Raw genomic sequence first — 14,037 nt, 5'->3', positions numbered from 1 at the left:
ACTTCTTACACGCTTACGTGCGCTGCATTGTAATATTCGAGTGCAGACGAAATATTAAAATTCCACGAAAGTGCCATTTACAAGTATATGTGTGGACACACAGCCACACACATACTTACACAGTGCACACACGCTTTGGCATACACTTGTTTGCTTACTTTTCTGCCGTCCATTCGCGCAGCATTGCGTAACTATGCATATTTTATTTCGCTCAGCTTTTCTTTTATTTCGCCGCACATACTCCGCTCCCCCCGCGCACTTTGAAGTTCTACTTGAAGTGCTTGGAGTCGAGGTGGCGCTAAGGCGCTGTGTAGCGTGCAAAATTCGTAAATATGTTTCGGCGGCGCTGAGAAAGAAGTGCCTGAAAACCACTTTTCGCGCATTATTCTGCACTTTTCACCGAAAAATTGGAAAATGAATGCATGCGAGCGTACGAAGACCTGCGCGAACGGGCATCGAATATGCGGGCATAATACGGGAATACGCGCCGATGAAATATGTTGGTGGCGGCGGGTAGCTGCAAGTGCCCATTAGGGAAAATAATGCCGCAATTTGCAGGCAGTAAATCACGCAAAACGGTCAGGTTAAATGAAATAGTACTTTATTATTTTGTTTTATGGGTTGTGAAAAAAGAAACCGAGGAAGATATACAACTATACATATTATATCATATACATATGTACATTCAAATATTATATTTGTTTACAATAGCACTCGATTTGATGCAATTTGCGCATCTAAACTACTCTTCTATGAAATTTTTACTTTTGTGGTGGTGTTGCCACCTGTATTGAATATAAAATTCATAACTGTGCCTAAATAAAACTTAATTATGAAGTTGATGATATTAGAAAAATATATAAAATAGCACTTAAACCAAAAACAGGGTTGCCAGATTTAAAAAAAAAATTTACCGGTATATCTACTGTGTTTTACACAATATGCATACAAAACTGAAGATATTTAAACGATTTAGAATGACATTTTTTCAAATAGTTGCCACCTGTATAGAATAAGTAAAATCACTTGACCTTATAAATAAATCAAAGATATTAAATGAATGATATTTAAGAAATGTGCTACATAACAATAAAACAAATAAATTTTTTAAACAGGGTTGCCAATTTCTTGAAAATTATTTATTATTATTTTACCAGTACTGTACAATACAAAAATCACTTCAGTTTATAAATGAATGCTATTTGAGAAATTACATTACAATTAAACCACCAAATTTTTCAAACAGGGTTGCCAGTTTCTTGAAAATTAAGAAATTTCTACCTTATATCTATACATGTTTTGCATCAAATACCACAGTAATTATACGAAACTGAAGATATTTCAGAAACCTTGGCTGATAAAGCTTTTTGGAAGAGTTGCCACCTGTTTATGAAATAAAAATCACTTCACTTTATAAATAAATCACCGAAGTAAAATAGATGATGTTTGAGGAATATATTACAAACAGTTCAACCAAAAAAAATTTAAATAGGGTTGCCAGCTTCTTACAAAACAGAAATTTTAGAAGTATATCTATTATGTTTTGCAAAAACTACCACAAAATGGATAAAAACTGAGGATATATGGGTTACTTAGACCGAAATGGGTTTTGAAAGAGTTGCCACCTATCTACTAAACAAAATTCACTTCACTTTATAAATAAATCACAGATACGAATTAAATGATATTAGAGAAATTTTTTTAAATAACAATTAAACAAAAAAGTTTTAAAAGGGTTGCCAGCTTTTTAAATAAGGAAAATTTACCAAACATCTAGGCTGAACGAGATTTTTGAAATAGTTGCCACCTATCTGTAAAATTACTTTCACTTACATATGTATATTTATAAATATTATTATAGAAATACATATATATTAAAAAAAAATTATAAATTATCAGGGTTGCCATCTACTTAAAAATAAAGAAATTTTGCCAATGATTTATTGTATATATGTACATTATTTCCATACTACAACATGAGTACCAAACTGAAAACGCTTGGAGAATACCGAAGCAGAAAAAGTGTTTGACAGGGTTACCAACTCTTTGTGAAGTAAAAATCGCATGAATTCATAAATAAATATAAATTATACCACTCAATTGTATTAGTTAAATATATTTAAACAAACTCAAAAAAAAAATATATTTTAATCAGAGTTGCCATCAGTCATTTGCATTTCCACATCTCATATTGATTTAAATCGTACTGAAGTTCTAGAAATAAAAACTTTGAGATTATTCGAAAATTCTTTACCAGACCCTGTTGAACTATGGCGGAGCACTAAATTATGAGTTGTAGGACTTATTAAATGGAAATGATTATCTGGTTTTTGCCTTATCCCATCCAGTTTCAGAACTTTAAATTCCAAAACCACAAGTCCCAAATTTTTCCTACCGGGTCATTTCTGTGCAGATACACCAAGCTTCTGCATTCGAATTATGCATATCATAGCGAAGAGGCACTTTGAAGCAGCAAAGGAGATGCGCCACAATCCCAGATCCGCTCAAATGCAATAAAAGTAGACGCACTTACGGATAATGTTCCGCACGCATACAGACGCAGGCGCAGAATTGTATGTGCATAATGTATGAATGTGCATTTGCGTGTCCGGTATGTTGTACATGCATTACACGTGTGTTTGTGTGCGTATTTAAGAGCGCCATAAGTGGCGTAATGCTGCACATTTACATGCACCGGTTTTGTATTATCGAAATTTGTCGTAAAATGCAGCAAATCAGCAACACAGATTCGATCTTTTACGCTCGCACAGTTGTTTGCGTGTGTGTGAGTGCTTTGTATGTGTATGTGTGTACAGACATACAAGTGCCTTTGCTCAGCAGTCGCATGCGCTTGCCATTATTGCCATTATTCCTTTCATATTTCGTTTCGGCTTCGATTTGCCTCTTTTTCACCTCCCGTTTGCTTAGTTTATGAGCCTTTTATTGGCAAAGTAGCAAAAACGTAAATACCTTAAGCTACGCCAAAAGACATGCCCATATAATGCGAGCACATAGCGAAGAAACATGAAATGGCTGAACGGACGAGTGGATGTGTGTCGGAAGTGTGCAGGATGTTCGAACTTCGAGAAGTATGCGAAAATCAGATTTATATTCTGCTGACTACAACTGCTGTTATACATTTCCATATGTACATAGTTGTATAACCGTATCCGTAGTGGGTCACACACACGCAAGCATCGTCTGTTTCGCGTGTTGCCATCAGCCTAAAGACGTTATGCAATCCCCCGAATAAGAAATGAGACCTCCACTTGGACTAAGTAAATTTGATTTTCTTCAATGGAATTTGCAAAGAAACGCATACGGATTGCCTATGCAGAGCACTGAGAAAGCGGGAAGTTAATGCTTTCAAAGGAATAGTTAATGCGAAGAAGCAACAGACGAGTTGAAGTCCAACGGTGGTGCATATTGTCGACAAAGCCTTGACTGTATGATTGATTTTCCTACACACATATTTTGACAAATCTACTTGATTAGTTAATAGTTGATGACTTGATAGCGACCTTTGTCTAGGTCAGTATGATATCAATAGTCTAGTCAGAATGCGTTGTAAAATCATCCAATTGTTTGTAGCTAAACTGAAGTTAGCACTTCTGTAACCCTCCCAGAATGATTCTGCTTCAGAAACTACTAAAGGCGACAGGCTTTTACGCTGTAAAAGTAACTGCTTGTGGCCGTCTGTTTTGTTGAAGCCAAACGTCAAATAAAATATAAATAAATAGCAAATCTATTAGTCATAGAAAAACCGTTCATTTCTAAGACGATCATGAGCTATTTTACAACACTGACTACCACTTTTCTACCTGAAAGTTGGATAACAATTTTTGCGCCAATACATATCTATATCTCCCTATATTTATATCTATATCTATATCTACTATATATTTACCTATAAAACCGCATATGCAGGAAATCTTCGTTGGATCATTCAGAACAATTCTGCCTAAGAGCGGTCTGAAACCGGTTTCGAGCTAGCGATTTTTAGTTGTCCGATCTAACCGATTCCACAAATTATCATTGGAATATCAAAATGCACCTACGTATTAAATTGCATTCGAATATTTCAAAACTGACGAACAAATTTTTATGACCGCTGTAAAACTCCGCCGTAAAAAAGTTTAAGACCCGTAGTCTCTTTAGCAAAGTTGTTCAGAGTGATCCACCGAATATTTCCTGTATACGAGATTTCTACGTTTATTATCCTTATGTCTATATTTATGTATATATCTATATCAATATCTATAACTATATCTATATCTATATGTCTATCTATCATCAGAGAAGCCTATTTCGATGCAGCTAAAACTAATTAGTCGATGATCGACTCATTCATATATGATATCAGAGACTAAGGCAACACCATAACGAAAAGATACTCGACAAAGTCTTTGCGATTAATGAAATTATAATTTACTAGATAAATAAGCTTGTATAATTTCCGAAAATTGACTCAGGTATTACTCTCCCTGAAAGTTGTTGTGAGAAGAAAAATGCTACTAGCGTCTCAGGATCCGATTAAGGGTTATGCTTTAGGAAACTTTTGAAATATTCGAAAGAAAGACTAAATCAAGCTAGCGAGGAAGTAAAAATGCTCTTGGTAGTATTAGGATTGCGCCAAGGAAACATTTTAGTATTACTCTTTCTATTAAAAAATTAATTTACTGGCCTCAGTCATAGAAATAATAGGAATAATCAGCCGCTATCACCCTCCTATCGCCTACCTCATATGATCGTGCAACAATCGAATGCAATAATATTCGTGAAAGAGAGAGAGAGTATTATAGAGAAGCGAATTGCAATTGAGAAACTCTGTTTTATACGAAAGCTTAACCGACCTGACTTCATTTTCCTTTCTCTAATGATTAGACAACTGAAGAACATATTCGAAACTAAGTTTAATTATTCGAAGACACGCATTAAATTTATTTCTATAATTTATAAAAATATGATAAGTACTCTCTCGGAGTGTATGTATGTACCTATGAGATAGAAATCTAAAGGTATGCAATTTTCTTAAACTACCAAATATAACGGTTTCGGGTAAAAATATAATCAACTGTGCCTTGTGAGCTGAATTCAAAATGAAATTACTTGGCTAAAAACACACAAAAAATTAAAATCGGAAAGCTACTGCAAAATATTATACATAAACATATACTACCAATATATACATATGTGTGTGTGTGTGTCTTCGCAAACATAACATATTCATCGAAAAATACCATTGCTGAAAATTGGTAAACATTTTTCATATCATTCAATGGCTTCATTTCGACCGAGCCAAACGAATTTCGCATACTAACAGTACTCCCAACCGACGATTGTACGTAAGTATGCATGTATGTATATTTAAGTAGTGGTCAACACAACTGCAAATACCAAAGTCCACTCTCCTGTGCTTAATAACGTTTTTTGAATATGTATGTATGTATGTTTTTATGTGCCCATACGTTTGTGTGTCTGTGTGTGTGTGTTGATAGTCATATTACTAATTCTCCGACGATATTCTTCGATTTCATTGCAAATTTTTAGTTGGCTGATATGAACACAAAAGGCAATACATTCACTTCTTAATTGTATGACAAACAAAGGAAATGAGAACAAGCGCACGCAAGTAATCACGCATACACTTGCATATGCACACCACGTTGCTAACTTGCTTACTTATGTATGTATGTATATAGGTGAGCATACGGTTTAGTGGAGCAAAACACCCAGTTGGGAAACTGGTATTGAAAGGAAACCAAAAACACGACACTAAATCCGAGGCTACGAAGGCGGAATGTTGTATATTTCACTCGATTCTAATGTATCTCAAAGAATGAACATTATTTCGTCCAAAAGTACTTTTGAGAACTCGCACAAAGATACGAAAATTCGTTGATTCTCGGCTGAGGACTTTTTTATAACATTTTCAAGGCAGCTTTCTCGGAACTCTGATATAAATTAAATTTTCGTATGTTCCATAAATTATCGAAAAAAAATTTTAAAACTTTCACAAACTTGAATTTTTTTCTTTTTCTACCCTCACTAATACTCAGCATATATAGTATATAGTATTTCTCTTAAATCAAATTTCTTACTATTCTAAAAAATTTCCTAGCGGGTAGCTACTAAATGCACACATGAACACTGTAAATTCTATTAGAGAATATTTAGTGGAGGGTGACGGTTACAAAAGCATTTGTTAGGTTTGGTCGATGGTCGAAGTAAAGAGAATTTATATGCGGTTTGTAGGCGTACACGCACACACACATGCATCCGCATACTAAAAGCACCCCTGATTGCATATAGCAATTTAGTTGAGGCCAGGCATTCGCAGAGCATAATTACACAAAGAAATGGGAACGGCAACAAAGGTAAACAACATGAAAAAATATAGAAATGTGCAGGAAAAGAAAAATGAAAATCGTTTCCAGCTAAACGAACATCTTCGTTATGGCGAGACGACTAAAAGTGCGATTTATGAAAAAGTTAAAATGAAAATTGAGAAGCTATTTGCGAACGGAGGGGAACTGTGAATGCAAGAGGGGTTTAAGTAAACCCTAATTTGAGAATTGTGCTTAATTGCAAGGAATGTAAATTGATGCTGCAACTGTAACAATTTTTCACCTAACCTAACTTATGATGATTGTGGTGCTATTCATATTTCCCGTTTCTATTTGAATGCTACTAAATAAAGTGTTTATCGATGGTATGGTGAATTCAATCGTGGTGGTAGACTCCAAGACGCATTTCCTGCGGTCGTACAAAATCAGTATGTTCAATCGAAAACTATTGATGCTGTGCACAAACTAAAATTGTTAGATGTTAGTGGGACATAACGTGAGATAGATGCAACAATTAGCATTAGTGGGATCAGCATACATTCAATCCTGACTCTAAGATAATTTTTCCACGTTGAAACCCACACAATTTGTAATTAGCTCAAAAAAAGGCTTGTGCCGATTTGTCGAGAAAAATGTTAAAAATTACGATAGTTCTGTTTCGAAACACGTCTATGAAATCGCGAGAGATAATGAAACGTGATATTAAGCGCATGCGCTCGAAAGTAAAGAGCAGTCAACTGCATGGGTGTTTCAAGATGAGCCGTTTCCAAAAAAAGTTGTTCGCGCACGAAGCACTACCAAGCAAATGGTTGCCAGTTTTGTTATTGGAAAAACTGAATTTAATGCGAAATAATAAGTTCTGAATGATGCACAACCATATGTTTGTCAGTTGCCTATTAAAAAATCAGGAAAACCAATTGCCGATGACAGATCACTCTGCACCATGACAATGCCAACTCTCTCACTTCGACTGAAACAACTGCATTTTCGAGTACTCAAAGCATCAATTTGATGAGTCATCCACCGTGTAAATAGTCTTGACTTGGTACCGATTAATGTCTTTTTATTCCCGTGCGTAGAGGCGCTTAATGCATTTAGAACTCTTGTTTTGGAGATAGCTCAATTAGAGTGGCGAAAGTGTTTCGAAAATTGCTCCAAACGCATGCAAAAATATATATCTCTCAATGGAGAATATTTTGAAAAAATAAAGCGATTTTCGTTAATTAAAATTTGTTTTTGTTCTCTAATCCCGAAATAAAAAAAAGGCAACCTACATGTAAGTTTAAGCGAAAAAATTCTGAAATTGTGAAAATTCTACAGTGTGGTATGCCCTAAATCCAACATTTTTTGCTAAATTTGTCTTGGAAACTTTATTATTACTTTTATTTTTTATTGTAAATTTGTTAAATCAATCAAAAATAGGAGGTTGTCAGGCGTAGATATACAATACTGAAATGAAAAAGCGCGTCGTAAATGACCGATTTCATTTATTTTAACATTGCAGCATAAAGAGCTGCAGGATAGGTTTTTGGAAAGATAGCTTAAGTTGTTTATGAGATATTAAACCTATAAGATGTAGAAAACTCAGGAAAAATTAAAAAATGTGAATTAAGCGCCTGCTAGTAGGCAATATTTCATTTTTATTGCTTCAAACTCGCAGAATTGCGTCTAATTTTTGCTTACATGAGTAATATTTATATAAATTAAGACTACTTTGACGATTATGAAAAGTAAAAATTAAAGCCAAAGTCAACTAAAGTTCGTTGCAAAATTTTATTACCATCTTAAAGAATAATATATAGAATTTATAACAAAAAAATTGTCGATAACAAAATACTTATAAAAGCTATTTATTACTTCAATTTCTAACATAATATTTCCATTAACAATAATTACTTGCTCTTAAACTAAATTCTCAACTTGACGCCTAAAGGTAGGCAACAGTATTGAAATATTTTGTTATTCTAAGTTTAAAAGCTTCATCTTAATAACTGTTAATACTTAATATGGAAAAATGTTTCAATATGATGAAAAGGCAAGCAATTTAAAAATAATTTTATGGTTGGAGAGCTATGCCGTGATGTATTTAAGTAACAAGAACAGTTCTGATTTGCACTACTCCTGCTTTTTACAGCGAAAATCACATTGTGTATGTTTTACTCTGTCTGTTGGTTGAAAACGCAAATTTCAATTGACTGATTGTTTTTTAAACGTAAATAACTAAAGTCATTAAAGTGGCACAAATGGGAAATTATAAGTCTATGACTTCATACATACTTATAACTAGCCTTTTAACTTATTAGCACCTAATTAATAATTTTTATTTATTTTTTTCTTATAATAGACAGAAGCAGTGTATGTTATTCTACATTTCTATCCATATACAATTACGCACATATTAACATAGATATTATATAGATTATATAGGTTTTTATTTCTGTAACCATTTAGAATCTTGGGTACTTTTCAACTTCTTCTAATACAATGGAATCGACAAACCACTAACGCATTTACCAGCATTACTTAACAAGAAACCAGCAACAACAACAAAAGCAACAATAACTAATATCAGCACAAAATCAGCCATACATATAACAGCAAAAGTATCTGCAATGGAAACGAGGCGAGCGTTGATGATTCTTAGCCGCTTAGCTTAGATAAATGTGTGCGTCCACAGCTACTTTCTTAATCCGTCATTCTCCACAGCCATCCCTTAACTATTTTCACACTACACCACTACCGCCTACTTCCACAAATATATCCCTTTCTTCTTCGAGTGCCACGTGCACAGACTGCTTACTCAATTGGATAGCTGACAACAGTCATGCCAGCAACGCCAGTGAAACTGATTTCACACAGCTTACACATGTGAGCATGTGTGTGTTAATAAATGTATGTGAATATGTGTGCGTTAATATGTGGATGTATATATGTATGTGACTATGTGTGTGTATATCTGCAAAGCAACCGAATGCTATTGATTTTTTGCGTTTTTCGATTTCCGTTGTGTGGCGCAGAAGAACTTAACGTCCACACTCAAGCCGCTTAACCTGTGTAAGCGGAGATGTATTTGTGGGTGTATGACTCCTGGCTATTCGCTCACCTAACTGCTGGAGAACTGCTTGCGCGCCCAGAAAACTTTTGAACAGACCAGTGCTCGGGGTGGAATATAATGCGCCACTTGTAAGTACCTGTGTTCAAATTAAAGTGTGAATGAAGTGGAATGCTGCCTGTGCACACGCACATATACACAAAATAGCTACGTGGAATACTTCTAGCTGAGCATAACCAACAGCAACAACTTTATCATTAGTGTCTGACTTGAGAAAGTTTGTTGTTTTCCCCACACAATGGTCACTGACGTGCTGTCTGCTTATCTTAGAGCCTGTATATATGTTTGTTTGTGTATGTGTTGGTGTGTATGTGTATGATTGCAGATAGCTCTAGCAAAAGCCACTCTAATGCCCGCATTAAAGCAATCGACACCTGGCCGAACTAAGTGACCGTTGACCAAGCGCTCAGCCAAAAGTAGCTGCAACACGAGATAGACACGTCGTTTCACGAATACAAAAAACAAAAAAATTATATATATATGTACATATATGTATATTGGAAGCATATGTATGTATGGATATAGAGTATGTGCTTTTGGGGGCATTTTGTTAGAAAGTTTTTTATTAATGACATTTTTCCGTGAATTTCGGAACCAGTTTCAGGCAATGAATCAAGAAGTGAATAACTAAACAAATAAATTATTTGTATTCCAAAAGTATAAGGCAATTAGCGATAACAATTGTCAAAATAGAAATGAACAGATTTGATCTAAAACAAGAAAAACTATTTGAAACTACCCAAAATAAAAGTATAATTTCAATATAACATTTTTTACTTGAAAAACACATTTTTAATGTAAATAAAATTAATCGATATTATTAAAACTTATCGATAAATAGATAATTAAATCTTAACTTTTTCCTGAAATTTAGTAAAAATTTTGAGTTGTCTAACCAAAAAAAATCATAATTATTATCGAAATAGCGAATAATCGAATTCGAATAAAAAATAATCGATATTTTTGAATAAGAAAAATTAATTCTACATAAATATTTCTAGCAAAATATGGAATATTTTGAGAAAATATAATATTTATCGAATGAAAAATAGTAAAAAATCGAAATTGGAAATTGGAAAAAGATAGTAAGGTAATATCTTAAGAAAAGTTAAGTATAGTTGTTATTCTAAGAAAAACAACAGCGCAATTTTTGTGGAAATTAGAATAATCGAAATCGAATAAAAATTATCGATATTTTTAAAATTGGAAAAATTAATTTATACTTAAAAATTTACAAGAAAGAAAGATAAAATATTTTGAGAAAAAATATCATATTTATATTTATCGAAAAAGAGTATAATCAAAAAGCGAAATTAGAAAAAGATAATGAGTCAATATTTTTAAAAATGTAAATGGCGATTAATCGAAATCGAATTAAAAATAATCGATATTTTTAAAATTTGAGAGAAATTAGCTTTCCCAAAAAAATTTATAATAACAGATAAAATATTTTGAGGAAAAAATCATAGTTATTTTTACGGAAATGGCGAATAATATTATATAAAAATCATCATATTTTGTATGGTACATGTTTGGGAGCTGGGGTAATTCAAGAACCGATTTCACACATATTTGGCATTAAACTGAAGAATATTTCGCATATACCATTAGTTAATTTTGTTAGCTTGTTGATCGAAATATACGGTATTAAATCAAATAGAAGTTCGAAAATCGTTTACCTACTTTGGACAAAAGTCGCATTACTACCAAGAAAAGATCTGCCCAGAATTTCGAATTATGAAACCTTACCAACAAAGTTTCAGTTCAAGTGGCCTTAACATATGGCTTTCACCAATGAATTTTAAACTTATTTTCGAGTCATTGGAATTACGGTTGTAAAAATGATCGACTGATATTTTTGTTACCAAATGACACATTTTACAAAACCGAAGTGTGTAGATCGGGGAGAGAATATTAAGTCGCATTATGAGTTATGTATAAGAAAACTCAAGCTAAATATAGTAATTTAGAGAAAGGATCTCTATCATAGAACAAGAAGCACTTGCAAATTGGAGAGGTCTCATCGTTCGTCCGCCCCTCTAAAAATACAATATGATGAAATAATATGCATTTCAAATTAATACGAAAGTATTTTCTTATACTGTCAGCTTATTGAAAAATGCTCGAAATGATTGTATCATAAAAACTCAAATTATATACTCCCAACAAATCAAACACCCTTTAACGGCATGTGTCCACACCCTAAAAACACAAAGACACGTTTGTTTGTTGTTACAAAACTGTGTTGTTGATGCCGTAGATGAGCTATGGGTGTGAATTAGCAGAGCGCGCTTAATGCCACAATAGTAACAACAAAAGCAACAACGCACCGCAATAACATACACCACACACACGACGCCGACAACAAATCGGATTTGGGCGAGTAATTGGCAAAAGCAGACACAGACAAAAGGCGCCTAGTGAAGCGTAAAGGTGAAAAAGGAAATTGAAAAAAAACGAGAAAAAAAACGGATCCAAGAAAAATGCTAATAAGAAAAACAATACATTGGCGCTACCACACAAAGGTGTATAAGAAAGTGGGTGGCAGGTATGTGGGTGGCACACGACGAATGTGTGGTAACCGCAAATGTGGCAGAGCGAGAAGTGACCGCACGTTAATGCAGTTTGGCTTCATTTGTCGCTTGGAAATGTGTGCTTTGCGTATTTCAGTCTGTTTATATGTGTATTGATTGGCTTGTCAAAGCAAAGGCAGTTCAGGTTACTCATACGCAGTGTAGCACACGCAGTACGAAGCGTTGCCAACGTTTGTAACTTGCTGTCGCGCTAATTAGTTGTCATTTGCATGTTGTATATGTGTTGTATAGCTATGTATTATATATACTTATATATATTTGTTATGTGTTTGTAACTTTTACTGCTTATATCTGTTACTATTGCTGCCTCAATGCCATTGTATCCAACCTCTGTGTTAGAAATTTATTTTTTTCTTGCTTTCTTTCGTCCTTTCCTCCATCTCACACTTCGTTTTCGCCTTCATTCCGCACTTACCTCATCGATAAACTCGAAATCGCCGCCATTTTCGCCAACGTATTTCTTCTTCTTGGCATCAGCGCCACTCAGACCGGATGACATCAACACCAGACAAATGCTGGCAATCAAAAGTAAACACCTCATTTTTCTGCTTTTTTTCTAGTTTGCAACTTTTCACAATAACAACAACAACGATACGTAAAGCGTATTCGACGTAACAGTTGCACTCAAGACTTTTATTGTTTCGATTATTTTTCGCTTGCTTTTATATCCTTTTTTTTTGTTTATATTCGTGTAATGTGTGTTTTCGCTTATTTTTCTGCGTTTGCTTTGCCGTCGTTCGTTCGTTCGCTGAAAAACGCTTTAATGACCTGTGTAATTTACGTTTGCAATTTCCGTTTCCTTTGTTGCACGCAAATTACGAGTTTACACTGCAAGAATTCGTAATTTGATTAAACGATAATTTATTTTATTTTGTTTTTATTGTTGTTGCGTACAAGTACAACGCTCGCGAGTGATATATTTGCCATAAAATTTTGCTTTGAAATTTTTCATTCGCATTTGTTATTGTCTGCGAAGGCAAGGCAGCAACATATACACTACCAAACATACACACACGCACACACACATGTAAGTATACAACTCACCCAACTGTCACTGCATCTGCTGTGAATGCGTGCGCAAGGGACGAGCGAAAATGTTGCTCATCTTCGAATTTTGGCTCTCCACCCGCATTCGCAAACGCATTCGTGCAGTCACAGTTACAGTAACGGTAAATAGTTGTAAAAACTAAATTTCATTTGTGTCTGCGTATATGTTTGTATATATGTATGTGCAACTATATAACAGCATATATGTGTATAACTGTGTATTTGGGCTGCCTTCTTCGCTATTAGCTTGTTGTTATTGTTTTAAATTACTAACACTTTAAAACACACGCACACAAGCACGCATACGCAATGTACATATGTATGTATGTATACACTGAGCACTTAGTTGGTCTCTGCTATGCTCTACTATGCTCTGCTATGTGCTGCTATTTTATTGAAAGCAAAGTCCTTTTTCATCCGCTTGACAATTTGCAACACTTTTAGCCACCGCCGCGTCCGAATGTAAACTGACTGCATGGACTTGTCCCTATTGGAATGTACGGAATTCTTTTGTCAAGTCGCCGTTTTGGTGGTTCAAACGAATCTCGGTTAGCTGTGCGACGCATGCGGCGTGAGTGTGAGCGCGCAAATGAGAAGCACGGGTGCCAACTCTTCGAAAGTGGTGAGAGCACTTTTTCAAATAGTCAATAAATCGTAAAATGTGGTCAGTTGGAAAAATTCAGGAAGTATTTTTCAGTCAGCCTTGATAATTCAAATTGTCGAAGTTTGATGAATTTTTGCAATCATTTAACAATTTCAAAAGAAAATATACTCTCCATAACCAATCTAAGAATAACTTAACTTGCCTACTTATTGCGAAACTTTTTGCTTTATTTTGGAGAATATGTGCATTTGAACTCTTCAACTTCCAATAATCAGAACATTTATATACATTGAAACTCTTCACTAGTCTCTAAAAAGGCAGACAAGGCAACCG

General features: G+C 34.4%; 1 protein-coding gene across 4 annotated transcripts in view; it reads right to left on the bottom strand.

Moving 5' to 3' along the window:
* LOC120768979 (proteoglycan Cow) overlaps positions 1-13,577 on the bottom strand; it is a 153,698-nt gene extending 140,121 nt beyond the window's left edge. For 2 of the 4 annotated variants that reach the window (XM_040095786.1, XM_040095806.1), the window contains exons 1-2: positions 13,375-13,576; positions 12,469-12,881 (exon numbers count right to left, since the gene is read on the bottom strand). In XM_040095786.1, the coding sequence (XP_039951720.1) occupies positions 12,469-12,594 (126 nt within the window). In that variant the 5' untranslated portion in view covers positions 12,595-12,881; positions 13,375-13,576. Of the gene's footprint in view, positions 1-12,468; positions 12,882-13,374 lie in introns of all 4 variants that reach the window. The other 2 variants (XM_040095815.1, XM_040095796.1) reach the window with 2 other exon arrangements.
* Positions 13,578-14,037: the final 460 nt, after the last annotated feature.

The sequence above is a fragment of the Bactrocera tryoni genome, chromosome 1, assembly GCF_016617805.1.
Source record: "Bactrocera tryoni isolate S06 chromosome 1, CSIRO_BtryS06_freeze2, whole genome shotgun sequence".
Lineage (NCBI taxonomy): Eukaryota > Metazoa > Arthropoda > Insecta > Diptera > Tephritidae > Bactrocera > Bactrocera tryoni.
The sequence above is the reverse complement of the archived record's forward strand: the minus strand, read 5'-3'. Positions and strand labels throughout refer to the sequence as shown.